This window comes from Nipponia nippon, unplaced genomic scaffold (genome assembly GCF_047370975.1).
Source record: "Nipponia nippon isolate SJK-2023a ecotype South Korea unplaced genomic scaffold, ASM4737097v1 scaffold_3, whole genome shotgun sequence".
In the NCBI taxonomy this organism is placed as follows: Eukaryota; Metazoa; Chordata; class Aves; order Pelecaniformes; family Threskiornithidae; genus Nipponia; species Nipponia nippon.
In genome coordinates this window covers 113,086,418-113,114,147 of record NW_028262347.1, presented here as the reverse complement: position 1 = coordinate 113,114,147, position 27,730 = coordinate 113,086,418, and the positions used below count along the sequence as shown (strand labels likewise).

Genomic DNA, 27,730 nt, shown 5'->3' with positions numbered 1-27,730 from the left:
TTTAAGAGCCCTTTAACAAAGGCCTTCTGACACGTTACTAGGGAAACTACATAGTCATAGAAATGAAATGTGGCACAGTCATTAAGTTAAAAAAAAACTCACTGTCAAAAAAGTAAAGAATATTATTAAAAGCTCTACATTTCATATAGCAGAAGGAAGGCATTTAAGGACCTATACTAAGACAATTTATTTTATGTATTTATTGTAGAAGATGATGGGATATAACAGATGTAACTTAACCGTATCATTTAAAGTGTATACACCTTACTAGCTCAAAAATATGGGCAGTTTGGGAAAAGGTTCTGTATAATTTCATACTGCAATGTGAACCATATCCAAGACTTGCAATGAGCACAGCTAAATAGCCAGAAGGGAAAGATTAAATAAAACAAGATGAAGCATTATCACCCCATTTCATTCTCTGTCTTGCTAAAATGAACAATAAATAAAGTATACCTCATATATTTTAAGGGAAAAACACAAACTATATAGGCAGTTTAAGATTCAGTATTTTACAAAAAGACACAGCTGTTAACAGTGGGAAATGAAATGTGACTACATCAATACCACATTAAAACTGGCAACAGCTCTTGCAAAACTATCAAAGCATATCTTCTGTTGCTCCATGCATGCTCTAGTCTGTTGAGATGAAACTTCCCCTATTTCTGAAGTAAGAAAAAAAGGAAGTAGAGTAGCTTTTGACAGCCTTCATAAAAAAGCTGTACAACATCATCCCTGTTTTTTTAAGTAAAACTGTTATAGAAACCAATTCATATTCTCTTTATTGTATTAACGTATTTTAAAAAGAACAGGAAATTTAGAATTCTAGAGGGAAGTTATTGCTTCCTTATGTACATATCTTTAAAACAATTTAACAGAAACCAACTGCAAAGACAGCAACGACAACAAAAAAAACAATATAGGTCAGCCAGTGTCTTTCAGCTCTCTCTAATGTAAACAAGTTATTTTCAAGTCAGTTCTACAAGGAACTTTATTAATTACAAAATTCACTATGATGATTTATGCTATTTAATTCTTATACAGTCTGTGACTTGCCAGTAGTTTTCTTGTGAGTCTTAAGTAATGACCCTAAAGCTGCATACCGTCTCACAAAAACAAAGTGAAATCTTCTGACATGCAAGTTAGAAAGGTTGCCTCACATACAGTTTATAATGACCTAGCTATCCTTGTGCTGCAAGTATGACATCTCAAGAGATGAGAAAGAGCCATCTGAATAAACATTTGGTATTCCTTGAAAATTGGCTATTCAAGTGCCACAAAAATAGCGTCTTGGGTTCTGTAAGTATTCAGCACAGTAGTGGAACATGTTGCTTCTGATGTTGCCTTTCAGATTAACTGTTTGGTTTGTTGGGTTTTTTTAATTGGTGAATTTAAACAACCAAACAATTAAGAAAATTGACTACTCTGAGAAACTATATGAATGCCAATCCTATTATTTATCAGCTGATTTCAGAAGCAATTTTAATTTAGAAGCATGCTGATGATGATAATCTTTTTCAAATTCTGGTATGTTTTTTGCACTTGCTGCTCGCCATTTTACTGATTAGTGTAATTCATTCAGAATTTACCTAATACACTAGTGATAAATACAAATAGCCATAGGAATAATTGCATTACTTGATAAATTTATTAAAAACAAATCCAGATAAACAAATCAAGATAAAATACTTCATCTCTTTGCAGAGCTTGATGCACAAAATATTCACAGGGAAAACAGTTGCTTTACTCAGACTTCTGTAACTAATGAACTTGTGAGCTTCTATTGGTAAAAGATTTTCATGCCATGTAGGACCAATGTTCTTCCTCCAACAGAACTGCTGAGTATCATGGTAAGGTTAAACACTGCAAACAGTTAAACACACAAGATGTTCAAGAGGAAGTACTGTTCTTGTCTCTTAATAGTGTGGCAATGTTACTTTTAATGGAATTATGAAAGCTTTAATTTGCCCATGTCCCCCATGAACCGACAGCAATGAGGGTGCACCAGCATAGCTGTTAGAGATGAAGCAGCTTTCCCTTTGAAAAGACTTCCCTCTTTCTCCTACTCCACCTTTTCTCTCATGTTTGGTTTTTTTTATTCTTTTATTAGGCTGAAAGCTTTTTGAAGTAGAGGGCTATCTTATGTTGTGTATCTGTACAGCGAGAGGGAATGCGGAATTCCATTCTTGCTTCAAAACACTCTACAGAAACTGAATTGAATTTCAGAGTGAGCACTTTCCTCATACAGGTGAATTTAGGCCAAATAAGGTGTCTTACAAAATTTTCATTCTTTTCTAGCAGCTATGCAGCTTACTAAAAGTAGAGAAAAGAATTACCACCTGAAACAAAACTTTTAGTAAATTTCCCGTTAAAGATACATCTACATAACAGAATTCTTCTAGCACTGGTGTCAGTGATGCAAAGGGACAGAACTACTGGCTGATAACAATACCAACAGCAGTATTTAGCAAAACTGCCTTTTTATCAGTACTGTTGCTAACAGCAGATGATTTATACAACAGAAGTACATCTATTTTTTCTTTTGTCCTGACAAAAAGCATTCATCTGACACACCTTAACAATTTCAGAATATCAATATGCCACCTTGATGCTTCCCTTTTATAGCTATTTAAGCCAACGCTGACACTTGTCCTGTCATTTTTCCCTTATATCAGCACTGTCACTTGTCTGGCCCTCCCGTGAGCTGGTCTGGGGAGCCAAGAAGATTACATGTACAATCAGCTTTTGGGTGGTTTAGTGCCTTGAACCAGATCATCATGGGGCTGGCAAGCACCAGACCTGTCAGAAGGAAAGAGGTGGGAATGAGAATACACTGCCAGAACTCCGGCTGCATTGAGTTGCATCATTGGAAACTGTCGTGGAAAACAGTCATGGTAAAGACCCAGCCACTCATCATTCAAAAGTCTCTTCTGAACTTACTAAAGCTGTTGAAATGCACCACTTTGAGAAGATGCGTTATTGACTGTTTCACTTAGTATCACAGATACACATTGTTTTAGTGCTTTTCAGAGATTCAAAAGAATCTTCTTATTACACTGGCTCAAAGGTGAGGTCCCATGCTGGGCCACTACAGGAGTTACATTGAAATGGACATCACTGAAATAGGAGAGTTAACAAGTCTGTCCACTAGCTCATTTTTATATTTCACTTTTAAATGCTAGGGGAGGTGTGTGGTTTTCTGTTTGTTTGGTTTTATTTAAGTGTAACATGCTAAATTAACAAACAACTTCTAGGGTTAGTAAACTGACCAGAACATCTAAGTGTGCTACTAAAAGACAGCTTAAAGTTCTTGCTACAGCCAAAAGCAAAGGATGCATTTTCAGGTACCCCAGCTATCCCTGTCAATCAACAGGAAACACTTGACAGTATTCTTGTTTATATGGTGATCCTTAAGGTTTCAGACTTCCCGCCCTAAAGACATGAAAAATAGCAGATGGTGCTTCCTTCTTTCAGGTTACTTATAAACTCAGTTAGTGCATCTTCACCGGTGGTAAAAACTAGTTAGAAAGGGTGAGAGAGTAAAAACAAGCTTGGCTTAACTCTAAGAGTACCCATTTCTCTGCATTACTGGAATGATTCGAGTTCATTTTGGGGATGATTCCTGTTCAAACTCTTCTGACCATATTTCCCAGCAATCATAACAGTTCAGTTTTCAGAGTGTAATATAGTTGCACAGACCTATGGTTCTCACCCATGACTATCCGGCACTGAAAAACCAAACAGCCCAAATGGTGAACTAAAAGATTTGTGGCATCCGCAGAAGTTGAGCAAGTAAGAGAATGAGAGAAGGACAATTAAAATCATTGAAGGGTCAAGCAGTTGTCTTATTAAAAAAACAGACTGAAAAGGTTGGGCCTCCTCAATTCAAACAGGAAAAGCTGAAGGTGGGGCAGGAACATGACTGAACTTCACAAAATAAAGGCGGCAGCATATGAATTGAATAAAGCCTGATTGAGACAAAGGCTGTGGAGGAGATGAGGGTTTACTGCAACATGCTAATTCTTGCTGAAGCACTCAATTGACATTTCTCCATTACAGTTTTACTGCCTTCTGATTACAAAGTAGTAACTCTTTTCCTGGTAAAGTTATCTTCTATAACGTGAAACCTAGACAAGCGCTAGAGAAAAGCTTTGGTTTTACAGCATAAATCTGTGTCTGGAGAACCATTACCTACAAGATAAAGAAAGAAAAAATTCCAGTGTAAAAAGTCTTGCCAAGTTATTATTGTATCATTACCAAAGTTACAATAACTTCCCTCAGAACACTGTTTTCTGAATCATGGTTATGACTAAACATTTCGGGGGGGGGGGGGGGGGGGGGGGGAACAGTTCCTTAAAGTCCTCCTTAAACAAGAAAGTCTCAGATCTAAAATGCTGTTCAATTAGATATGAAGAAAGTAAGGGGACAGTCTTCTCCAATTCATTATCAAGCTAGATGGATTCAAAAACGATTCTGCCTTAGCATGGGGATTTACCATTGCTTTCATATTAAAGTAAAACAATTTTGATGTAGGCACAACTTCAAGTTCTAGGGTAATGGTTCCCCCCAAAACTTCATCAGACTGTACAGTTGCCCTTCCACTTTCTGATCACCCACTCATCTTTAATAACTGCATTAATGCAACTTTAGAAAAATTCCTTCTGAAAATAATGAAGTCCCTTTATTTGTCACGGCCTCCTTCGGTTTCAGAGTTTCTGAAACAACAACCGACTAATTTTTAAGATTGACACTTTAAGGTAACAGTCACTTAGTCCTCTGCAGTAAGGACAGATTTAGCAAATTTTAAACACTCATCAATAAATTGATTTGCCTATTGTGGTATGATCCTACTTTGTCACCTCTTCGTATTCTTCTCCATAGAAAAATCAGTAAATATTAAAAATCATAGCATAGGATACCATGCTTTGGGTAATCAGAACCTTCTTAAAGCCAGATTTTGGGTGGAACTTGATTCAAGCATGAATCTATGCTTGAGCAATTTCTTGCTCTAGGCTATAGGTAATTAACTAAATAGAAAATGGCTCAAAAATATAAACATGGCTACATAAAAGGGAAAAAGTTTGTGTCTTTCTCTTAGCTTCCAAATCACCATTCATGCTTAACTGTTTGACGTTAACTCATATAAACACATGCAATCCCACAAAATACTGCAAATCAGTCTTAATCCAGAAGAGTAAAAATAAACAAGGAAAATCTATAACTTTAATATTGTGACTTGCTTTTACATACATTTAGAACTGCTTTAAGAAACAGTACGCCCTCCTAAAATGAAATATGATAGTTTAAGTAGGTGCATTAAATATACAAAGAATCTTCCATTACTATTTTATTGTGAATTTTTTGTTTTAGGTAAATTTTCTGCTGCATGTACTCTAGTTGGTTTGTATCATGAACGTAGAGCATATTCAACAGAAAATTAGAAATGCCTGTGGAAAATTAACATTTACAGCAAAGCTTTAATTTGTTGAAATATGAATACCATTGCAGAGTGGTTTGAGGTAGCCTACTACCTTTTATTGAACATTACTTAGCTAATTTTTATTGCCTGACATACTTCAAACATATTCTGCAAGTACTAAGTCTTCTTTCTCTCTAAAAAGATTCTTTCCCATTTCTGAGTGGAAAAAAAAAAAATGTGTTTCCACTTGACATATTTGAGACATATTTGACAGTTAAAAATTTCTCTCAAGCATTCCAAACTGTAATCACGTTATAAAACCATTATAAATGAATTAGATAGAGGGAGTTACAATATGTATTTCACATGGGTTTGGAGAAAAATTACAAAACATCATTCATTTTTTTACTCTGTGCTATTAATTCAGTCTGCTTTGTTTTCTAACTGCAAATTTCACGGCTTTTCCGTCACTAAACATTGAGAACTGGAACAATCCAAACAGTATCAAATCAAAAGATAGCACAAGCATTGTATTTGAGTAATTTGGCACCTACTGTAAAGTAAGACAATAGGCAAAAAAGGTGAGACAATATGAATTCGTCAATTCCGTGTATAATCTGAATATAATTGAAGGTTATTGTGGGAGCACAAAGAAGCAAAGACCGAAAAAGTATTAATAAATGACACTTCAGGCACCAGGGTCTCAAGGAATGCATTTAACATCTCAAACCAGAGTGTTTAATTACATGCTGCCTCTTTTACACAGACACCACTGTCATCGAAGGAGAATGATGTTTATAATCTTACAAGAGTCTCAAAACATGGGTCATGGCCCATGACATATGTAAGGACCATTAATAACTGCATTCAACAAAAAAAAACCAAAACAAAACAAAAAAAAGACAGAAAAAATCCCAAACTGGGGACTGTGGCATTTGCAAACACAAACCCAACAAATTATTTCTTTAATATCGTTTATGGGGTGGTCAAAACTAGAATTTGGGTCACCACCAAAAGAAACTTGTGAACCACTGTCCGCAACAACAGCTCAGAGGATTGTATTACTGGGACTACTTCCCTGCCAAAGATCAAGCTCAAAAGATTTAACCAATTTGTCTACAAAACCTGTTAAAAACAACCAAAACAGTACCACAACATTTTTTTAGCTACTATATCAGAATTATTTAATTAAATAGACTGCCTCTGACTTAGATATGAAGAATTACTTCATCAAGTTAGAACTGCTTAAAGAAGAAGGTTCACTCTGCAGTCTATTTGACAACGTTAAACAGTCACATGTAGCTTATGCCTGAAATCCAAAGTTTTACTCTCCAGGCAAGAAACCAACAGTCCAAGTACTTACACAAATAGTTAGCTAAGAAATATGAAATATCAGATGACATGAAAAAAATAGGAACTTTTATAAACATAAATAAAATCAAATAATGATTTCCTATTTACTTAAGAGTTTTAAACAGTTTATATAACTGTGCTCACACCTTGGAAAAGATGACTGCCTTACCAAGGAGTAATCATGAGCCTTCTATATTTATCCCCCACAAACTTGTCTGCAGTTTTTATTCTGATTGCAACAGACAGACAATACATTACTCATAAGTTAAGCATTGCGATGCTGATTTTAAGCCAAGTGACTTAAAGATGTCCAAAAAGTGAGACACGAAACATGTGCTATACTTCTTACTTACGTAGAATATTTCCTTGCTACAGACAAAATGGAAAGGAGATACTACCTTCTGCAAATAGCCATTTAAAACACGAAAGTTATCTCAGTTTACAGTCTACAGATGACTTTCTTGCACTACCTGTTTCCTCAGAAAACTTAGCAAGAGTGACAATAGCTGTAAAGAGCTCTGTAAAGCTTTCCCCTTGACACATTTCCCAGGGTTTAAAACAGCGATACTGCCTTTTCCTTATCTGGTATCTTCAACATGCTAAAACTGCAATCGTGTGAAAATAAAGATAACATTATAGAGCAACTCACCAAGCTGATCAGCAAGACTAAAATCATTTGTTTGTCTTCTATGAACACTCATGCACCTTTTTTCATGTAGACCATACACAGCAGCCCTAAAATACGCAGGCTACTCTTACAGAAATGACTGTTCTTAGCAAGCTTCAGGTAAAGTTTTAGTTCTATTTTACATAGACTAAATATTTAAAATTGAACACTGCCATCTTATACATTAGTCTCTTGAGAGTAAATCAACTCTCTTCTCTCCTCTATCTCCTAATGCCTTTATGGCTAAACAAAGCAACGTGGCATTTAAGTGAATATTATTAATTCAGATCTCCTGAGGACAACTGTACTATTTTACTGCTCCAGTTTAATACTGGAGGTCAACTTATATAGTCAATTATGAATGAAAATAGATTAGAACAAAATATATTAAGTATAGCAAACAATTTTAATCAAAATTGCCAGAAGTTCTGCACTGATTCATTCTTATGTGTTAAAATTCATTTTAGGACATTTTCACCTGCTTTTTCTTTCCAGGCCAAGGCTTATGGCTGAGTCATACATGAAACTTCAGGTTCACGAAACACAGTATTTGACTGGAAATTTTCAAACGTGACTTTATCTTCCAACTAGTACCAAACATACAGGATTTCAGATGAACTCAAGCAATATCCTTTCACAGGGGACTGTATCTTTTATATAGGAATGTTTGTAAGTTCCAACAGCTCTAACAAATTCTTCTAAGGAATTAGTAGAGCTAATGACACCAGGTAAGTCAAAAGAGAACAATCAGACAAAAACCAGCATATCAGTGCTTCAGCTTAGATTTTAAGTGGTCAAAGTCTATTCCTATGAGTGTTGTTACAGATGTGAAAGATAGCCATCCTAGCAAGCAGCATGATACACTAGTATCATTAAGATAACTTCAAGTTGCAATATCCAACTGTAGGTATTATTTAGATCTGCTGCAAGGCCACAGAAACTAGACAATATAAATTCTCCTTGCTCTGCTCCCATTTTGCTTTCAGGTCTAATTAAAGTATTTTCCAGGATTAGAAAATAAGTTATGATGTTAGTGGTACGCAAAAAGTACTTCTAAGCAGCCACCAACTGTCAGTTCATTTTTTGGCATTAAAAGGAGTTAAGGCCGCACTATCATTAAATAAGCACATTGGTCCAGTCTTATTAAATCACTATTTAAAAACTGTATTTGTTTCTACCTGCTGTAGAAGACATTAAGGCAAAAACAAGCTCTCCTGTAAGTCATACAGGTACATGACAGGTAAGATTGTTTCAAATACACAAACAAAAGCTTAACTTCAACAAAACAACATCATTAGTTTATTGGACTTGAAGAAACACTATTATCAAAAGCCCACTATCATTAGCCAGAGATTAATTTGGCCACTATTGCAAATATAAATACTTAATGTAGTTGTAACTTTCAGAAGATAATGCATTTGGGTAATGCTGTTCACCATGATTATGGCTATCAGCTTCCACAACATTTCTTCCCTGAACCTAAAGAGAAAGCAGAATAGGCTTTTTAACCAAACACCAGTTAATCGCTGAGAGCTGGAAAACTTGTCGTTGTAACTTTAGATGAAATACAAATATTTGATTTTCCAGATTCCTATGAGAATCTTGTATATACAATGCTTCCAACATCTTAGATTCAGGGTAATAAACTGGATACTATAAATGGGCAGAATATTCCAATTCAAACTGAGAAGCATGAACACAATTCAAAACCAGACAAGTACAAAGTATTCTCTAACAATAATTTGTCAATTTCTATTAAAATATATACACACTATATATTCTCTCTCTATACACATACCATATGTAGATACCCCCATATCTTATATAGTATACTGCCACATATATTCTACCACTATAGAATCTGTTCCCACAGAAGACTTAAAATTAGTATATTTGTACAGATGGTACCCGTAATTATCATAAAGATGGCCAAAAGGCCATGAAATTCTTGGAGGAGTTTCTTCTAGTGAAGGGCTCAAATATGACACCAACTAAACCCTAGGAAAATGCCTTTCTACAATATAGCATACAATGTTCTTACTAGCAAAAAAGGCTGGCAAATTTTACTGAAATATAGTCCCAGCACTTTATTTCTTTGAGAAGGTTAACTTAGGAAGATAGCTGCATTTTAATTAGTTATGTGCATCTGTACGACAAAGATTCTCAATCAGGAACTTTAGGAAGAGCGAGCCACAGAACACATTAGGCTTTTTAAAGGTCTGTTTTCACACCATCTGAACCTTAACTTCTGGGAATTTAGAAAGCAGCTTAAAGCTGATGAAAATCTTCACATGGTTACTTAAAATTACTACAGTTTAACACTTACTTATACTGATTTACCTTAAAGCAATGTTTACTATGTGCACTGAACTGACATGTGATACAATAGGGCAATATAACACACAATAAAGTAACATGATATAATAATGTAACTCATTTCTAAAGCAACCTGATTACAATCAACTTTAACAGTAGGAGCCTAAGATTTTTCAAGGGACTTAACCTTATCAAATCAAAAGCAGTTTCAATCTCTCAATCTCTTCCTCTTTAAAAAAAAAAAAAGAAAAGAAAAAGAAAAAAAAGAGTAGCTTGCAATCTCACTGCCAAATGTCAAAGTTGAAATCAGCCTCCAATGCTAATATTATGTTTCTTCAGTGGCATTCAGAACCCTAGCAGCCCATTCAGTAATTCTAAATAACTCATGACAGGCAATTAAAAAAAAATGGAAAAAAGTCTATCATCAGCAACCTCAAAATTCTCTTTACAAGGGCCATCACCTGATGCTGAAGTACTGCAAGGGTCTATAAATTGAAAAAGGATGGAAAACTACACTATTATTCTCTAGCCAAGAGCAAAAAGAAAAGAAAATAGCCCAAAAGTGGCCTCTCTGAAGAGGCTGAAAAGGGCTAGAATGAAAAGTCCTATAGAATCGTAAACCTTTGTCATCAGTAGTCTGCAGTTACATAGCTCCTCTGATCGCAGGAGAGACTTGCAACAGCAGTCAAAACACTTGGAAACAGAGTATTTCTAAACATTACTTAGAAGTTAGTGAATACAAATGTATAAATTGTCAGAGCTAAGAAAGCTTTAGAAAACTAGAACGAACAGCTTCAAAGGAAATAAGCTCTTCTAGTAATATGGCTAAGTTATTAAAATATAAGCAAGACCCTTGTACTGGGATTGGGAAGAAGGGGAATGAATCACAAGTTTTCAGCACCCTTAAGACTTCTGTATACAAAACTAGTTATCACTAGACATAGCATTTTTTTATGTAAATAATTTAATCATAATACTGCCAGAATCATTTAAGAGTTGCTTTCGAGTTTTTCTTTAAATATTTGATACTTTGTCCAGAAGGTAAGTTACACAACTAAACCAAATACTTCCCTACAGGAAATCATAGCACATAACCAATCTAACCTATTTTTTATTAGAAGTCCAAAGTATACAAAGCCTTATTTATCTGGCAATTCCATTTCATCATATATCTGCCAAAACCCTGTCACACGCTAAACTCCTAAGACCTTAAACAAAGGCAAATGTAGTTTTGGAAAATGTAACTGACACTAGGCTGTTGTTGGTTTGGGGTTTTTTTGTGAAAAATAAAAAAAAAAAAACCACCACACAAACAAAATTAAAACCCTCAAACTCCCCGCACTTACATTATTTAAAGACAAAGTCTTAGAAAGTTGACAGTTGTGTTCTGGTTTATAGTTTTGATTCCAAAATTTGAGAAGGTATTGAATAGGTATTCTTGCAGTTTCTCATTTGAGGTGTATATCCAAGAAAAAACAACTTAACGCACCCTTGCTTTCGAAACAGTTTCTTGGCAAGCATGCTCAGATGCAGGAACACGAGAACTGTTAGTATCTGTGCGTAATCTTCCTTCTCAAACTAGATGGAAACAAAATGAATACTGCTGAATACATGCAGTAGGAGACCTTTTTTTAAAATGGGAATTTTTTTCAAGGAATACTAGTACTTTTAATTTTCACATATGCTACGTTCAACGAGTTTACCGGTGTAACTGCATGTGTAATTTTGACTACCACAGTTTTTAAAATAGGGTTTAATTTTGAAAAATTCCACTTCAACAGTTAACACTGTCATGTCACATTCAGAAATAAATCTCAAAGTGAAAAATCACATCCAACTGGAAAAAAACTCTCCTGTTGTACACAGAGTACACTGAAATGCAAAATTTACCGGTTGCCTTGCTCAGACACCTTCCTCTATAGACTACTGCTAATACAGACATGCCTACAGATAAACATGAAGTGAAAAGAGGTTTGAGGACAGGAAGGGAAATGCATGTGGGGGAGGAGGAGAACACACCTAGTATTCTATCTTTGAGGCTTCCCCAGTCATCTCTACGGGACAGAGCATTATATTCACAAAAAGGGAATCAAAACTCCACTATAAAGTTTGAAGAAAAACTTTAATACTCTGCAAATGCCATGAGACAACATTATGTTTTTATAGTCACCAAGCTTTATAATATAGCAACTTCAGACATATTTCCCAGTCATTTTAATCAAAAGAATCTCCAGTCTTCCACACTGACATGAGAACCACCATCTAGACTATATATTACACCAACAACAAAATCAACTAGATGCCCTTAGAACAGAACATTGACACAAATTCCTAGGGTGGAAAAAAACCCCCACCTAGCATTCTGAACTAACTGTGGCACTTTTGCTCTAAATTTACAAACAGGTGACACCACAGCAGAATAAAATCTATAATAATTTCTACCAAAAATAGCACAGGTTTCATGAGTACCCAGATTTCATAAACTCTCAAATGCAGTTCTCTAAATATAAATGTTTCTTGACTGAATTAGCTCTCAGTAACACTGTAAATGCTATTCTTTCTCATACTATTTTTTTTCTAGTCTCAAGAACCAGCTCCAGAGTCTCAATTCACGTCGGTTCACCAATTCTCTCATGCTCATCTTCCGTGAATTTTTTTCCACACTATCCCTAAACCAAACGTGGAGCATTAATGCCCTTTTAGAAAGGGGAAAAGTAGCTAAAGATTTGCCCAAAAGCTACAGTCTTGTCAAACACTAGCAGCGTTATATCTCTGTCACTGTACTCTACTCTGCTTGATAAATTCTAGATAAGCATCCTTAAGAACACTACTTGTGCCAGTATACTTAAGGACTGAAAGATCAAACAGTGGAAAGGAGTAGATCCAACACAGGAATTCTGCCACGTAAAGAAAGCCAACATAACACAACTGTTTAATTCAATTCCACATGGAACAAGATAGGAAAATGCCCATTAAAAGCGATGCGGCTTGGCCCTATAAACTACGCAGGAGGCACACAAGTCAATTTTACTGTTCACGGGCTTCCTTCCGTACGGAAACTTTAAAAACCAAAAGTATGAACTTCACACCTAAGAAAATACAGTCTTTGTAAGATCAGAAGCCATACTGTACACGAGTCCAAAAAAACAAAATACAGAAGCGAGCGATTTAGCAACGGGCAGGGTGGAGCAGAAGGCGGGACAATGACCTAATAGGTCTTTTCTATCTTTAGTTTCATGAGCCTCCGTGGGCAAGAAGCGTCTGGATGACGGGCTCTGCTCTGCAGCCGGCACGCCGCGGGACGCGGGGACCCGTGCCTCCCGGCGGGGCGGCAGGTGGGCGCCGCGCTGACCTGCCCAGCCAAGCTCTCCGGAAACCCCATGCTTACAACAGGTATCCCGAGGTGGGAGAGCTTAGACAGGCAAGCTTTAGGCAGCGTTGAACTCGGAAGCAATACTACAAGTCATTTTTTTAGCTAGGAGCAACACTAGAACTGATCTGAGTTGCCCACTTGTCCTTACCTTGAACACTTTACCGAAAGCACCATCTCCCAGCTCTCCTATGATTTCCCAGAACTCCTCAGGGTTCAAATCCCTCTTGACGTGCTCGTATTGTTTCTTCTTCTTCTCACCACCCAGCTTGAAAATCTTACGAAAGTTGAAGAAGGACATTTTTCCTCCTGCCGAGGGAGGCCAGCCTCCAGGCGACCAGGCGGAGGGGGGGGGGGGCGGGCGGCGGCTGGCGGTGCCCCCTCAGCCCGCCGTGACCATCCGGGGCGGGCGGGCGGGCGGTCCTGCCGGGCGCGATCCCCGGGAGGAAAGTCCTCACGCCGCCCGGGAAGCCGTCACCGCCGGGCGCTGAGAGGAAACAACACCCCGAGATCTCCCCGGAGCCCCCCGGAGGGGCCGGGCCCTCGACGGCAGCCGCAGCGGTCCTCTCCCGCGACGGGCTCGGCGGTTCCTGCCTACTCGGCCGGGCCGGTGACCATCGCGTCAGCAACAAGTGCCGGGCTCCCTCCTCGGGATGGGCGGCTCGGTGGCGGCGGGCGGGGCGGAGGACGGAGCCTGAGGAGAAGGGGGGCGGCGAAAGGATCACGGCTCCCGCTGGAAGGGGGCAGCGGTCACCCCGCTGCCCGCCGAGGGCGCTCCCGCCTCGGAGGACGGGGCGGATGTAGGGAGGGGAGGGGGCTGCCCCGCTCCTGACTCCCGGCCGGTGCCCTCACGGAGCGGGGCCCCAGGGCGTCCCGGGGCGGCAGAGCGGAGGAAGACGACGCTTCCCTCACGGTCTCCCTCCCGCTCGCTCCCCCGCCCTCTCGCAGAGCGGGACCCGGGCGGCGGCGGCGGCAGCGGCGGCGGTACCTCCTCCTCCTCCTCCTCCCGCCGCGGGCGCGTGAGCGCGCCCTGTGCCCCCGCCCCTCTTCCCGCGCTCCCGGAACCGCCTCGCGCCGCGGCCGCCGCCACTGCGCCAGCGCACGCGCGCCACTGCCTCCTTCAGCGCATGCGCACGCGCCATACCGACATTCCCCTCCCCCGCAACGGTTCGTCTCCGGCAAAGCTGGGGGAAGAGGCAGGGCTTTCCCCTTCCCACGTGACGGGGCGGTGTGAGCCAATAGGAGCGCGTCGAGGCCTCCGGCGGGTAAGTTGGTGTTTGGCCCCAAGATAGAGGAGCGCAACCCCTTCCTCCTCGCTCCCCCTTTCCTCAGGGCAGCGCTTGGGGTGGGCGAGTTCTCGTCCTTACCTCCTGTTTTTCCTTGGGGGTAGGCTGCGTACTCGCAGCTGGGAGGAGGGGGAAACGACTTTGCCCTTTCGTTCTCTGGTAGCCGTTATGGGAGGGCCTATGCGGAAAACGGATCCTTTACCCTCTGCTGAGATGCTTATCCTGAAGGACACCCTGCTCCTCCTATTTATTCTCAGCCGTCCTGTGTAGGGAAGGTCTCTCCAGTCCTGTGGCAGAGGGTGATGTTCCCTAGGTAGGGGGACAGCTTTCTTTCAGGGCTGGCTGGGTACCTTGAGTTCCTCTTTTCAGCACAGGTAGACTCCCTTCTCCCCCCACGTTGCTCCCGGGTCTGATTGTGGGAGCTGAAGAGGGTGTCAGGCCCTTTTTGTCTGCCAGGAGCCTTGGGGTGGCAGGTGGTGCCTCCTGGAGGGTTTCAGCCTGGGAGTCATCCTTTGAGGAAGGTGTTGGCAGAAAAAGGCAATGTTGGAAGACTCTTTTGTTTGTGGACCAGTGCTGTTCCTAGACCTGCTACTGGTTTGTGACATTCAGTCATAGCAGGGTGTGATATTAATGTGTTGCACGTCTTTGGTATCTTGTGAGATTTAATCAGTGGGACAGGCTTAAATTTCCTTATCTCACAACCTTCTCTTCCCACAAGTGATCCCTTCATCTGCCTGAAGTATGATTGTATTTTAACAGTTGTGTTGTTTACATGCCACTAAATGCGTGGTATTACTTCACGTGAAAGTAAGGTGTGTTCCCGTTATCTGGATAAGGGGCAATTAGCCGACATCTTGGAGACAAAGTTTAGGCTGTGACAGGAGGCAGGAAGTCAATCTTGCAGTTCAGGCGATGATGTGAGACCTGAGAGAGATCTGACAGTGAGACAAACCCAGTGAAAATCATGTAATGCCTTATCCTCATATGAACCTGAGTGCCTGAAGTTACCATTAATTTGAACTGCATTATAAGCTTCTAAAGATCAAGCCTCTGGTGTGTATCATGCCTCAGACCATTTTATTAGCCTGACAGTAGTTTGCTGTCTAAGGAGGGTAGTCCATGTGTAAACTCAGTAATAATAATGAGGCATTGAGATGCACCAGTTATGGGGATCATATGGCAACCTCGACAGTCTCCTTGAAAGAAGCATGACTTCAAGGAATAGAAAGTGCTGGCCTGAGTCAAGAAAGGGATTTCAGCAAAGGAGATGTCTAATAGTACAGGTGATAGTAGTAATGAAGATTAGAAAGATGGTTCAGAAGGAAGTAAGGGCGTAGAAGTAACCTGGAACTGAACTTCGCATCGTGTGTAAACGATGTTTCTTTAGCTGAAGCGTGCTGGGGTAGAAACCTTTTAAGAATATGTTGGCATTGTATGTTGAGTAACTAGTGGCGCTAATAGTATTTATAGTGCACAGAAACACACTCTGCTAGGCACTGTCCTGCCACAGAAAGAGGAGATGGCCCCTGCCACGAAGAATTTGTGAATCAAACAGTGTTGTGACATGAGTTAATTACTTTAACCTGCATAAAATCAGTTTCAAGGGTAGTACTACTCTATGAATAGAGAGCCTTTCAAGTACTCTTGCTAACCAGCTAGCAGTCCTGATTTGTTGTAATAATCAGCATTTGTTGTTCAAAAATGATCTTGGGCTTTGTGGTTCCTTTGTACTGACAGCTTGGCCACAAAATGTAAAACTGTTGAGGAGGGTGTTAAAGCCAAGGCTGTTTATGTGTGTAAGGGTAATACCAAGAAACAACTGCAATCCAAATGAGCTATTTTCCCTTCTCTGATCTGGCTGGCTGCACATATTAACTTAATTTGCAAGTTTCATGCAGATAGTTTGGATTAAATACAATAACAAAGAAAGTGATTGATAAGGTTTCTCCGGTGTTACTAGCTGCAGTTTAGCTTCTGGAATCTTGATTTTTAAAATTCAATTTCTTTTTCCTCTCTATAATACTTTTATTTTTTTTTTGTGCCCCTTCAGGTGGGATGATAGCTTTGATTTAGATGTTAAAATACAATGATGGCTTTAATAATAACTTTCATTTCTTTTCTAAATTGAATATTTTGATTTTAACTTGCTTTGTCTTGGATAAAAAGTGCTTTGGGACTAATTTCCATCTGTTTATTTGAACTGACTAATTGATAGAGGATGGGGAATAAAAGGAATCCAAAGCCATAGCATGAAATCCTCGTATCTAGGCAGGATTAGCTTTTCTTTAGCCTCACCGTTAATGTCATAGGGCAGCAGATGCAGGGGGTGTATGTGTGTATGTCAGAGTTGGTAATAATAACTGGCAATAAAGGTAAAACTAAAAGAAAATTTCTTGAGCTATATGTGAACAAATGTAGTTGAGCTTGCGGCCTTAATAAGGCTGGCAGTTATGGGACTGGGATACAGGGCCTGGTTATGTGTCAGCTCTATCAATAAATGAGCTTTTGACTATAAGTAGTTCACATACAGCATCTATATAATATATCAGTTTGCTTTGAACATGTGTGTGATAAAACAGGTTCACTCAGAGCAGAACAGGGATAATAGTGTCATCCTACCAAGGACTAAATGTTAGTAGGTTTTACAGATGTGTTGCTTTAGACTTTTATAACAATAGTCTTCCTGTTCCAGAGAGCTTTTAATTCATATAATGTTGAAAATATAAGATGCAAAGCTGTCACAAGAAAGGAGCAATTAATCTAGTGATAAAGTTTTGGTTTTAAGTTCTATTATTTTTTCTTACTCTTTAATAAGTAATTCAAGATAAAAACGTTATATCTGAAAAGGAAAACTGTGGCTCAGTCTCAATTTTTGCCTTATTCTTTCACTCTAGAGTTACAGCTTGCCACTTAATCCTAAAAATAAACTCTGTAAGGTGAAGGTTAAGTGCTAGTAGCAAATCCTTCCCAATTTGTATTGACTTCCTGGTATGGAGGAGGCTGTATGAAGCCTGTTTTTGTGTGTGTGTGTGTGTTTTTTTTTTCCCTGGTAGCAGGAGTTCTTAGCAACTGTAAATGTTTCCAGATGGTAAGGATAAAAAGGTAAAAGTGAGTTATAAGTATATTAAAATTTCTCCTTCAGGAATTTAATGCAATGCATTTTGAAAATTCAGTGTTTCCTTAAAATGTCAGTAAAGATGTTAAAGAATTATCTTGGTTGTGCATCAAATATACTGGCTTAAAAATAGCTGTAACTCTTTACTGCAATCTTTTTCATCTCTGAGATTTAGAAGGCTCCTTTATACTTTCTGTTGCTTAATATCACCATCCTTTCCCATTGACTTCATCGCTTACACTTGCTACTGTTCCTAATTCCCTCTTTAAGTTCTACTTCTGTTTCATTTAAACTGCTCTGCTTCAGTTTCTCTTCATTGAAAACAAACACTTGCTTCAGAAATTTTAATTTGAAATGTGTTCTTCACAGAAGATATTGCCCTTTCACTGCAGTCCTACATCCTGTCTTCAGTTCTTTCAAAATATTTAATGGTATATTTTTATATTGTCTTGACTTTCTGTCCACCCACACTTTCACTGATCTCCTCCAATCTTCTTTCTTATGTTTGAGTTCATTGAACTGCTGTAAGGTCATGGGTGGCTTGTTCGTAGTTAAATCTGAGACATAATTCTTGTTTCACCTGTCTTAATCTGTCTGTCACCTTTGGAACTCAACCCTGTCCCTTCTGTTTTCTTTACTTGATGTATGTGGTGTTTTCATTGGTATTTTCCAGTTATATGGTGGTGGTTTTCCATAGGCTCTATCATTTCTACTCTGTTCTGTTCCCAAACTTAATGTTTTCTGGTGTATTGGACTCAGTTCTAAGCGCCACTGTAACCTCTAGATCCTTTTAGTTAACCCACTGTAATTTCTAGATCCTTCTAGTTAACCCACTACCTTCCTTTTTAACCTCCTCCTTTTTGCATTCTTGGTTTTTGCCAAGACCTCGTGTGTCCAGCCTCTGTTTCTGAAGTTATTTCCAAAAGCTGCCTTGCTTCCCTTTTTGTCCTTTTTCTGTGACGCTTCTGCACTTGCTATGCTGTACCTGACTCCTGCATCCTAATGCTCTAATTAATGGTGGTAAGTACAGAGGAGCTAGTAGTATCATTAGTTAATAACCCATGTTTATGACAAGGTGAAGAAGGAAATACAAAAGAGGGCTAAAAAAAATCTTTTTATTTCTTTATGATGTAAGAGGATGGGCTAAAAGGCTGTACTACCTGAAAGGAGGTTGTAGCGAGGTGGGGGTCGGTCTCTTGTCCCAAGTAACAAGCAATAGGACGAGAGGAAATGTCCTCAAGTTGCACCAGGGCAGGTTTAGGTTGGATATTAGGAAAAATTTCTTCGTCAAAAGGGTTGTCAGGCACTGGAACAGGCTGCCCAGGGAAGCAGTTGGGTCTCCATCCCTGCAGGTATTTAGAAGATGGGTAGAGGTGGTGCTTAGGGACATGGTTTAGTGGTGGACTTGGCAGTGCTAGGTTAACGGTTGGACTTGATGATCTTAAGGGTCTTTTCCAACCTAAATGATTCTATGATTCTGTGTTTTCCTCCAATAAGCATCAAGCCATGTTACCCATTTATTGGAAGCCTTGAGAGGGGAGACCATATTGTATGTAGCACTCTTAAAGCCTTTCTATTAAATGTACAGTTGATAGATCTGTAGCTTAGGGACTTGTATTTCTGTTCTGCATGTGAAATTTAAAGCTGTCTTCATAAAGGAACAAAAAAGAGGCTCAGTTTTGCACTCAGTATTTTATGAGCTTTTCTGATATGAACCGGAATAGTTTAGTCATATATAATACAAACAGGAAAAAAATATAATACTATAGGTCAGACGCTCTAGAGCTCACCCATATCTCATTAGCCAGAATCAATGCTCAGGCTCCTATCAGTAACCTGGAAACTATACATTGCATGATTTCTTTTTTTTTTTTTTTTTTTTGATGCATTACTGTAGGACCAGTTAATCTAAGAATTGCCATAGAAACATGTGACATTTGGAAGCTTCAACATATAAGGGTATTACTTGATGTTTGCAGTAAAAAAAATTTGAGTGTTAAAACGTTTAGGAATAGGATTGATCTAATTTTGGCTTCAGGAGAATCTGTGTGTTTAGTCTAAAATGGCCTGGCTTTTTCAGTAGTCAGTGGGAAAGGTCTCTTAAGAGGGCAATTCACCCTTTCTCATTTTAGATACTTATCTTTATCACACAGTATTTAACTGTGTGAGGTGAGTTGTCCTGGAAACATGTGATGGGGGTTCTTCTTCCTACCTATGGAGATACTACTGCCAGCAGAACTCTTGAAGTGCAGAACTCTTGATATCAGGCAACACCTCTGGGAGTGATGGCAGAGCAAAAATAAAAGTTGCCAAATTACCTGATTGTTTCCAAGTAAATCGATGATGTTTTATTGAATAGGCTTTATCTGAAATCAAATGTCAGAAGAAAAAGCAATAATATAAATATAGAAATCTTGAATAAGGATCAGGTATTTCAACAAATAGTACAAGAATATTTCTTGGAAGCATATCGGGTCAAAGGTGTTCAAGCTTTAACATGTTAACTTCATGGAAGTTACTGCAAAAAAGAAATATGTTTTTCTTATTGCTCCTAGTTGGTCTGCAGGAAAACAACCTTCAAGACTGATATTTGGAAACATAGTCATATAATTGGAGGGGTAGGTTGTGCTTTCATACTTATTCGAGTGAGAAGCAAACCTCAAAAGTGTCAACAACTTGAAACTTACATAGCTGATTCTCTTTATTGATTCACTGACTAATGCAATTTAAAGCTTCCGGTCTTCTTTCATGATAAAATTTTCCAAGAAGGCTGGACACTTTTTGGTTTGTATTTAATTGAAAAACTCCTTTTATAGGAATTTTCAGGTAATATTAAACTACTGAGCTGCACTGGTGGATAGTTGCATTTTTTAACTACAGTAGTTAGTCTAATGAAAATTCTTTCCCTCCGTGTCTTGATGACTATAGCAACCTTTCACAGAACCACACATGATTAAGTCTATCTAGAGTATTGATTTATTTTAAAATAATATACAATTAAAATACTACTACTCTTAGCTATAATGCTGTATTCTTTGTAACCATTTTAATCATTTGAGATTATATTTCATTTAAAGCAAAATCTATTTGATCAAAACTGTACATGAACACAAGGCAAAGTATTTAAAACTCGCAGAGCCCCCTCCAGCTGATGGATATTAGAAGCTTTAGTTAAGTCACATGAAAGCATGTATTACAAATGCTTCACCATGTTTGTCTTTCCTCCAGATGGTAATTAGACCTTTTCCTCTTGCATAGGAGTCACGAGCTGATTTGCTCTTTTTGTTTGTGGCTTTCAAATTTGCATTAGTTCACATAGCAGCTAGGATTAGAAATTTATTAAGGGATAAAGATAGCTTTGTATCTCAGTATTGCTTTCAGTCAATACTGGCACTAAAAATGTCTGAACAAAAACCCCACATGTATTGCAAATCCTGAATTTCTTCCTCTGTTTCCCAGGAACCTTTTTTTCCAGAATGGACATTGTGTTCTCTTGTGATCCTGATCAGCTCTGGAATCTTGGGACTGAATAACTTGTTCTGTAATATGAAAATTAGTTATTTTTAAACCTGTTTTTTATTATGGCTGGCCAGCCAGCCAGCAAATCCAATCCTGGTTATGTGGTAAGCATAAGTAGGAAGTTTATTATGCCTTCTGCAGCTATTATTAAAAATATACACCATACTGAAAAGTAGGGAACATTTCACACACACAAAAAAAGGACAATCTGACAAAAAAGATAGCACTGGAAACTACTGATTCTTTAGTAATATCCCAAAGAGAGACATTTCAGTGGGATAATATTGGAGACGTGTCTACTAGCAAAAACGGGAAATGACGTTTGGAATGTGAGATACCAACTGTTTATTAATGCAAAGCTAGACTTTAAAATATAAACTGATTTTACAGAGAAAACAGCACGGTTTTTCATTGAAAAATGTTGTTTTTATATTACAACCATGTTTAAAATAGTTTCTGTACGTGTAATGTTATTCTCTTTTTACCCAGATTTTTGTAAGATATTGTGTAATTCTCTTTTTTGAGAAAAAAAAACTAGTTTACTATGTGTTGTAAAGTAGAATTTGGTTTCATGTAGGATATCTTCTTGGTACAGCAGCAATATGTGCAGCTGTAATAATGTGTCAATTGTGAAGGCAGACAGCAGCTATTGTGTGTTCAACAATAGTATATGCAAACTTTGGGCACTAGGACCTGTTTATGAGAAAACAGAATATTGTGATGTGATGCACTTTGTTTCAAATGCCCTGGAATCTTTATTTTTTTGACAGAAGGGACCTTTAATATCTAATCCACAAAATTATGTTTTATAGTAAAACATGCGATACCTATGGATTAAACCAAAAAAGCCCATTACATTAAGAGGACTGAATTTTCTGTAGCAGAAAATAAAATTACCTATAGGAAAAATAATTCCTGTGGCTTCTGCCTGAGCTATAATATATTGTTCCGGATGCAGTATACAGGAGTGACTTACTTTCAGAAGCATGAGGTAGGGAGTGGCATCTATTCAAATTCAAATGCAATTAAGGAGACACTTAAATCTGTTTATCAAAGGCTGTTTTTTTTTTTTTTACACACCAAGAAGTCCGAAATAGTAGTGACTTTATCATGTTAGCTGTGACAGTGATTCCTGTAGGGAATGGAAGAAGTTGCATCCATGGTCATTGGTGAGGTATTTTCTTTCAAGAGTCTTAATAGTGTTATGTCCATTTGGTGGATTATTATTGGATTCAGAAGAAGTTTTTAAAGGTGGGCAAAAATCATCACTAGCAAAGTCGTCTAGCCTTCTTTGCTCTGTAGTGAGGAAAGCTATTAAGAAGATACTCATGTTGCAGGACAGGTATTCCTGAACAGTTTTGGTTTGTTCTGTATCAGTCCTATATGATCTCTCAGTGATGAGATTTGGACAGACCTCAGAGGGAGCATCTTTAAGATATTCATTATTTTAGAACACCCTCAGAGAATTACAAAGATTGCTAACCCAAAAGTTAATAGAGGACAAAGTCTCTGGATTTTTAACGGGTCCTAATAGAGTTTAGCAGCTGAAGATAAGGGATGATGAGCCAGCTTTCCTTAGCTGAGAAGAAACCAGTCTTCAGATCATTCAAAGTTCATGGAATGCAGTGTAAGAGACTGTGCAGAACAATCTGTCTTAAGGAATCAAGAAATATCTACCCACCTGTGGCATTTCTAAAACTTTTTTGGTTTTGTAGGTCAGAGCAGCTTGGGTGTGATTTAAGGAATCCTGTGCTTGATTTCAGGTATAAAAGTTCTAGTCCTCAGAAGGGAGGCACAGTTACAAAAGAAATTCAGAGAATAGCAGGCTGGGAATTGTACCATTTTTGATACAAAAAACCACCCTTTTGATACTTTTCCTAGATGTTGGCTGAGAGGACCTGTGTGAGGATCATTGGAAAAGCATAACAAAAGCTTTGTTCTTACATGGGATGATAGTTCAAACTTCCCCCAGTCAAAGTAGGAATACTGTAATAATATATCTCAATCCTTTTTTTTTTTTTTTTTTTCCCCCCCCCTGCTGCCTTTGATTTTGCACAGGTTTGTCTTTTGGAATGTCTAAACATTTTTCTACAAGAAGTGTCTTCAGACAGGAAGCATTACGAGTCTTTATTTGGAGGAGAAAAAGACTAATTTTGTGGACTAGCATAAAAAAAAACAACCAAAGAATAAATGCAGTCAGCCTAGAAACAGAGATCAGTGTCAAGCTAACTGTACTAATCTTTCTAAGAAGAGTAACAGTTGGGTCTCAATCTTCCAAAAGAGCTCCAGATGCGTCATCTCAGGCTCTAGTTACGCTCACAAAATATATGATGGTCCTAGTTGGATCTGAGACTTCAATATTGTTCTGATTTTAATTCTTTTGTATATACCAGCAACAGTGCTATTTGGACACCATGTTTCAAGCACAGCCTCACAGTGTTCTGATATAGTTAAAAGGTTCACTTGCATAGCAAAGAAAAACTTCAATTGATTTCAAAATGTTAAGCAGGTCTGTCATGGTCTAATGCTTTGGTATGTGCTAGGAATATTTTGAGAACTTTGTCATAACTGTGCACCTAGACCAAATGGTAGGTTAATTATTTTGAAGTCTCTGGTTGTAATGGAGTGGTCTGTTGTGCTAGGAATGTTAATATAAATTCTGATCTTATTCCAGAGGCTGTTTTAATTTACACCAGATGCATAAACTAATTTAAAGGGGAGGAAAACTTGCCTCTAGAAATTGATTCAACCTTGTCATGGAGTTCACAGGCCCAGTAGCTTCAGAAAGCTATTAACCAATGCTTGCTGCTTATACCTAAATTTCTGAAATTTGAAAATCTTCATTCAAGAAGTGGCACTAAATCTATTTTACACTTCTGTACCAAAGTAGGAAAGCTAAATGTGTTGCCTTAAACCGGGGTGAATTAGGTTTTATTCTCTTTGCTCTGTTAGTTAACTTGAATGAGTTAAAATTCCTTTATATGGATCAGTAAATTACATGTATCTGTCAAAAAAATTTCCTTTGCCAAGAATCCTCTTGCTATCAAAGCTTCCATACTGCTGTTTTTCCAAGCAGCAAACTTATTATTTATAATAAGGAATTTATTTTTACTTTTGTTTGTTTTTATTTCACACTGATAACTAAGAAACTTCTCTCCCAGGGAAAGAATCTCTTTTCAGCAGCTCAGCTCATTCTGGCAGCACTGTGGGTGATTAAGAGCTTTCAGAGAGAATTAATCATCTTCATAGACTTCCTCCTGCCCTCACTCAAGACAGGTTAGAGAATTAGTTGAAGAAGGTGCTTCAGTGTGATTATCCAATAGCTTTAAAATACAAATAGCAAGTGAAGCTTTCTGACTGTCAGTAGTGACTACTGCTACCTTATTTATGGTAAGCTTACAGCTGTCCATGATAAATAAACATATAGAGCTAGTTTAGTGGTCTGTTGAGTGGTTTGCTGATTTCTTGATATGTAGGAAAATATCTTGTGACTAATGCATGGAACAAAGATCAGAAGGAGCTACTTCTACTGTTTATTTTATTGCACACTTCCTTGTTAGTTTTCCAGAATCATGCTTTTGGAAAACTAGGTGCCAAAACCTTGTTACAAGGTTTAACTTGCATATAAAACAAGTTATAATTCCAAGGAAGGCAATCTAGAACTGCAAGCTTTGTCCCCCTCTCTTCCAAGGCTGTTGATGTTGGAGGAGCCAGTCTGTCTGGTCTCCTGCAGCCACATGTGCCTGTCCAGAAGGATTTCTAGGCAGTGCTGTGGAAAGGAAAAAACAGAGAGAGCGAAATACGTTACAGGTTACAACATGGAGACATCAACTCCACTGGAAGACTATTACACAATAGAGGTGTCAGTTCATTGATAAAAACAATTGGAATTGCCTCTGCTGTTCATGAAGAATTGAATAATACTCATTTGTCACATAGGGTGTTGACTCAAACACAGATGAGTTCAATTCAGATGACAGAGGTTGTTATAAAACCCATCTGTTGACTCTGCTCCTCTTTCCACAAGTTGCTTTCTCTGCAGCAGGGATGGCTGACCCATAAAGCAATTCTTTAACAGCCACAGTTTGTAGCCTGATTTATGCAAGTAAACCAATGGTGACTTTAAGTTGTTCTAATGTGCTGGGTTGGGAACTCTTAACAGCTCAGGAGCTGCCTCCTGTGTAAATCTTCAGTGCTAGTATAGCAGTGGCAGTCTTTGGAGAAGAGTGAATGCCTGGTAGGATGTTTAAGCTGCCTGTATCGGTGGGTAAATGTTCTCTGATTCGGATTCAGAGCAAACTTGAGAAAGAATGTTTGCAACGGTCTGCCAGCAGTTGCAGAGTAGCTGCAGATAACTTCTGACAAGATACCTCTATTATGGCTCCAAACAATTCATCTCAAACTAAGGCAATTTATTCCAAAAACTTTGGTTGTTAATCACATCTGGAGAAAAGGCAACAAGAAACATTAAAACAGATACTCTTCTTTGGGATTTCCATTTCACTGGTATTGGAAGAAGACCAATTCTTAATCATTTACCATTTTTGAAAAAGGTTCATGGTGAACACAGGAATAGGAGCCAAGAAATTATTGGCCAGGGCTGATTCTGTTGAACAAATCACTCGGGTGTTACGTGCGGAGCTATTCTAACAAGGCTACCAGGTAGGCTGCTTGGGAGGGAAGAAAGAAAATGGGCTTGGTTTTGGGTGGTGGTGTTTTTGGGAAGGCTGCCAATTTTCCTTGGTTTCCCTTCTTTCCCTTTTAGGATAATACCTTGCTGAGGTCACAAGATAACTCTGAGGATTATGGACTTGGTTTAATTCTCACTACAGTCAGAAAAGCTAACACTGATAGCAGGAGGTGAAAGAGACAGCCTTATTTTAATAGGTTAGTGTCTAGAATAATCTCAAATTGAGGCTTTTTGTTTATTTCTATTTAGATAACTACTGTGTAAACTTTAGATTTTTGCCTTTGAAACAAAATTGTTTTCCCAAGAAGTGGTCCAAATAGCAGAACTTAATTCTAGTTTTGTTTTTGATTATGCCTTTGTAGCCTTTCTTTGGAGTTATTTTAGAGAGGTAAAAATAGAACACAGATATCTTGTATCTAATAAACCTGTGGACCAGATGCTTGTCTTGCCTTTTTTCTCCTGTGGCAGGATTGAGTTCCTTGCACTACAGCAACCATAAAGTCATTACACTGCATTTAAAACAAAATGCAGAAAGAGATGACCTTTTGCTAGGACTCTATTGTTTGTATTGCTAAGCCTTATCGCCATCTTTCAGCAAAAAACAGTTTAATTCTTAAACATTTGTACATATAGTATCTGTTCAGAATTGTCTGTTGTTAGCTATCTGTGTTCTCATTGATTATAATGCTGTGCATCTCCACAATGCCTGCTATTTGCCCCTTGAATCTTCATTGTGCAGGGTAGCTGTTATCTTCCTTGCTGATAGTATATCACCAATGGTACCAGTTAAGAGCTGAAAACACTTCCAGCATAATGGAGAGTTCCCCTTTCGCCAGGATGACTCACTAGTTAACTAACCCCTGGGATATTCTGCCTGGGATGGAGAGGCTTCCAGTGCCAACCTAAGAAAAAGTTACGGGAAGGTACTATTATGAAGCGAAAGAGAAATTGACTGGCAAATTTTATCTCTTCTTGTAAGAAGTATGTTTTCTAGTACTATCAATCTGCCTGAAACAAGCTTGGAAACTAACTGAAAAATAGATACTTTGGAAAGGCTTGCTTCTCTGACTTAACGTCTTCCTTTGCTATAGGAGTAAAAAGACAACTGCTGTTAACACCATGAGAAGAATGGACTTGTAATAGGGGTGTGTGGAGGCAAGCAGTACAGGAGGCAGTAAATATCTTTTCCTTCCAGCAGGCCACAAGCCTTTGGCTTTAAATAGGTCACTGTTCAAATATAGCTACCAAGTGGCCACTCGGGAGGGAAGAAAGAAAATAGGCTTGGTTTTGGGCAGTGACAGGAGTTGGGAGGGCTGCTGGGACCATGAAGAGGCAAGGGGAGACTGCCCTGCAGAATGCTCATCATGTGCCTGTCAGACATTGCTGAAAGGGAGCCAGTGGCTGGAGTATGGTGTCACTGCCCCAGCCTGGTGTGGATGGGGTAACTCATGACTTCAGCAGATTTGTCCTGTGGACTTCAAGAAGTCGTGTGATGCCTTCATAGTGCTGGGGGTGTGATTTGCTTTTTATCAAGGAATCTTTGCCAGATCTGTAAGATTAAACTTGATGTGTCTGTAGCAGACTTGAACGAAGCAGAGTGGTTCTGTACATGAAGATAGATGTGATGGGTGTAAATTTCTCCAGTGAAGAGCTGTAGCAAGGCCTGGGAGCTAGAAGGAGGCTCCAGAATTTGAGATTTAACTCCCAGTAGTTTCTGAGGTAAAGACCTTTTGCTGTAGAAATCCTTCTCCCTTCAGGACAGAGAAGGAGTAAAAGATTTGGGGAGATGCTTCACTTAAGCTAGAAGTGTTGTTTGGACTTCCGGCTGATGATCTTTTAACATTTGGGCATTTCAGACTTGACAACTGTTTACTGAAATACCAAAATACAGATATTTTTAATCTCCGGTGGTGCTACTTCATTGATTACCCCTCAGACGTACACGTGTGCAGGGGTGACTTCTGCATTTTATCCCAATGAGTGGCTGTTCACACA

The 27,730-nt window shown here is 38.7% G+C and overlaps 2 protein-coding genes across 8 annotated transcripts in view; one reads left to right on the top strand and one right to left on the bottom strand.

The window, feature by feature from the left end:
- Window positions 1-14,197, bottom strand: part of SLK (STE20 like kinase) — a 51,942-nt gene extending 37,745 nt beyond the window's left edge. Inside the window, exon 1 of one of the 3 annotated variants that reach the window (XM_087764464.1) lies at window positions 13,277-14,197. In XM_087764464.1, coding sequence (XP_087620590.1) covers window positions 13,277-13,426 — 150 coding nt within the window. In that variant the 5' untranslated portion in view covers window positions 13,427-14,197. The remainder of the gene's footprint in view (window positions 1-13,276) is intronic. The other 2 variants (XM_009476026.2, XM_087764465.1) reach the window with 2 other exon arrangements.
- STN1 (STN1 subunit of CST complex) overlaps window positions 12,996-27,730 on the top strand; it is a 54,274-nt gene continuing 39,539 nt past the window's right edge. For 3 of the 5 annotated variants that reach the window (XR_015706285.1, XM_087764470.1, XM_087764467.1), the window contains exon 1: window positions 14,270-14,390. The gene's annotated coding sequence lies outside the window, so the exon portion shown is untranslated. Of the gene's footprint in view, window positions 13,149-14,269; window positions 14,391-14,675; window positions 14,725-20,081; window positions 20,145-25,598; window positions 25,708-25,810; window positions 25,933-27,730 lie in introns of those variants that run through there. The other 2 variants (XM_087764468.1, XM_087764469.1) reach the window with 2 other exon arrangements.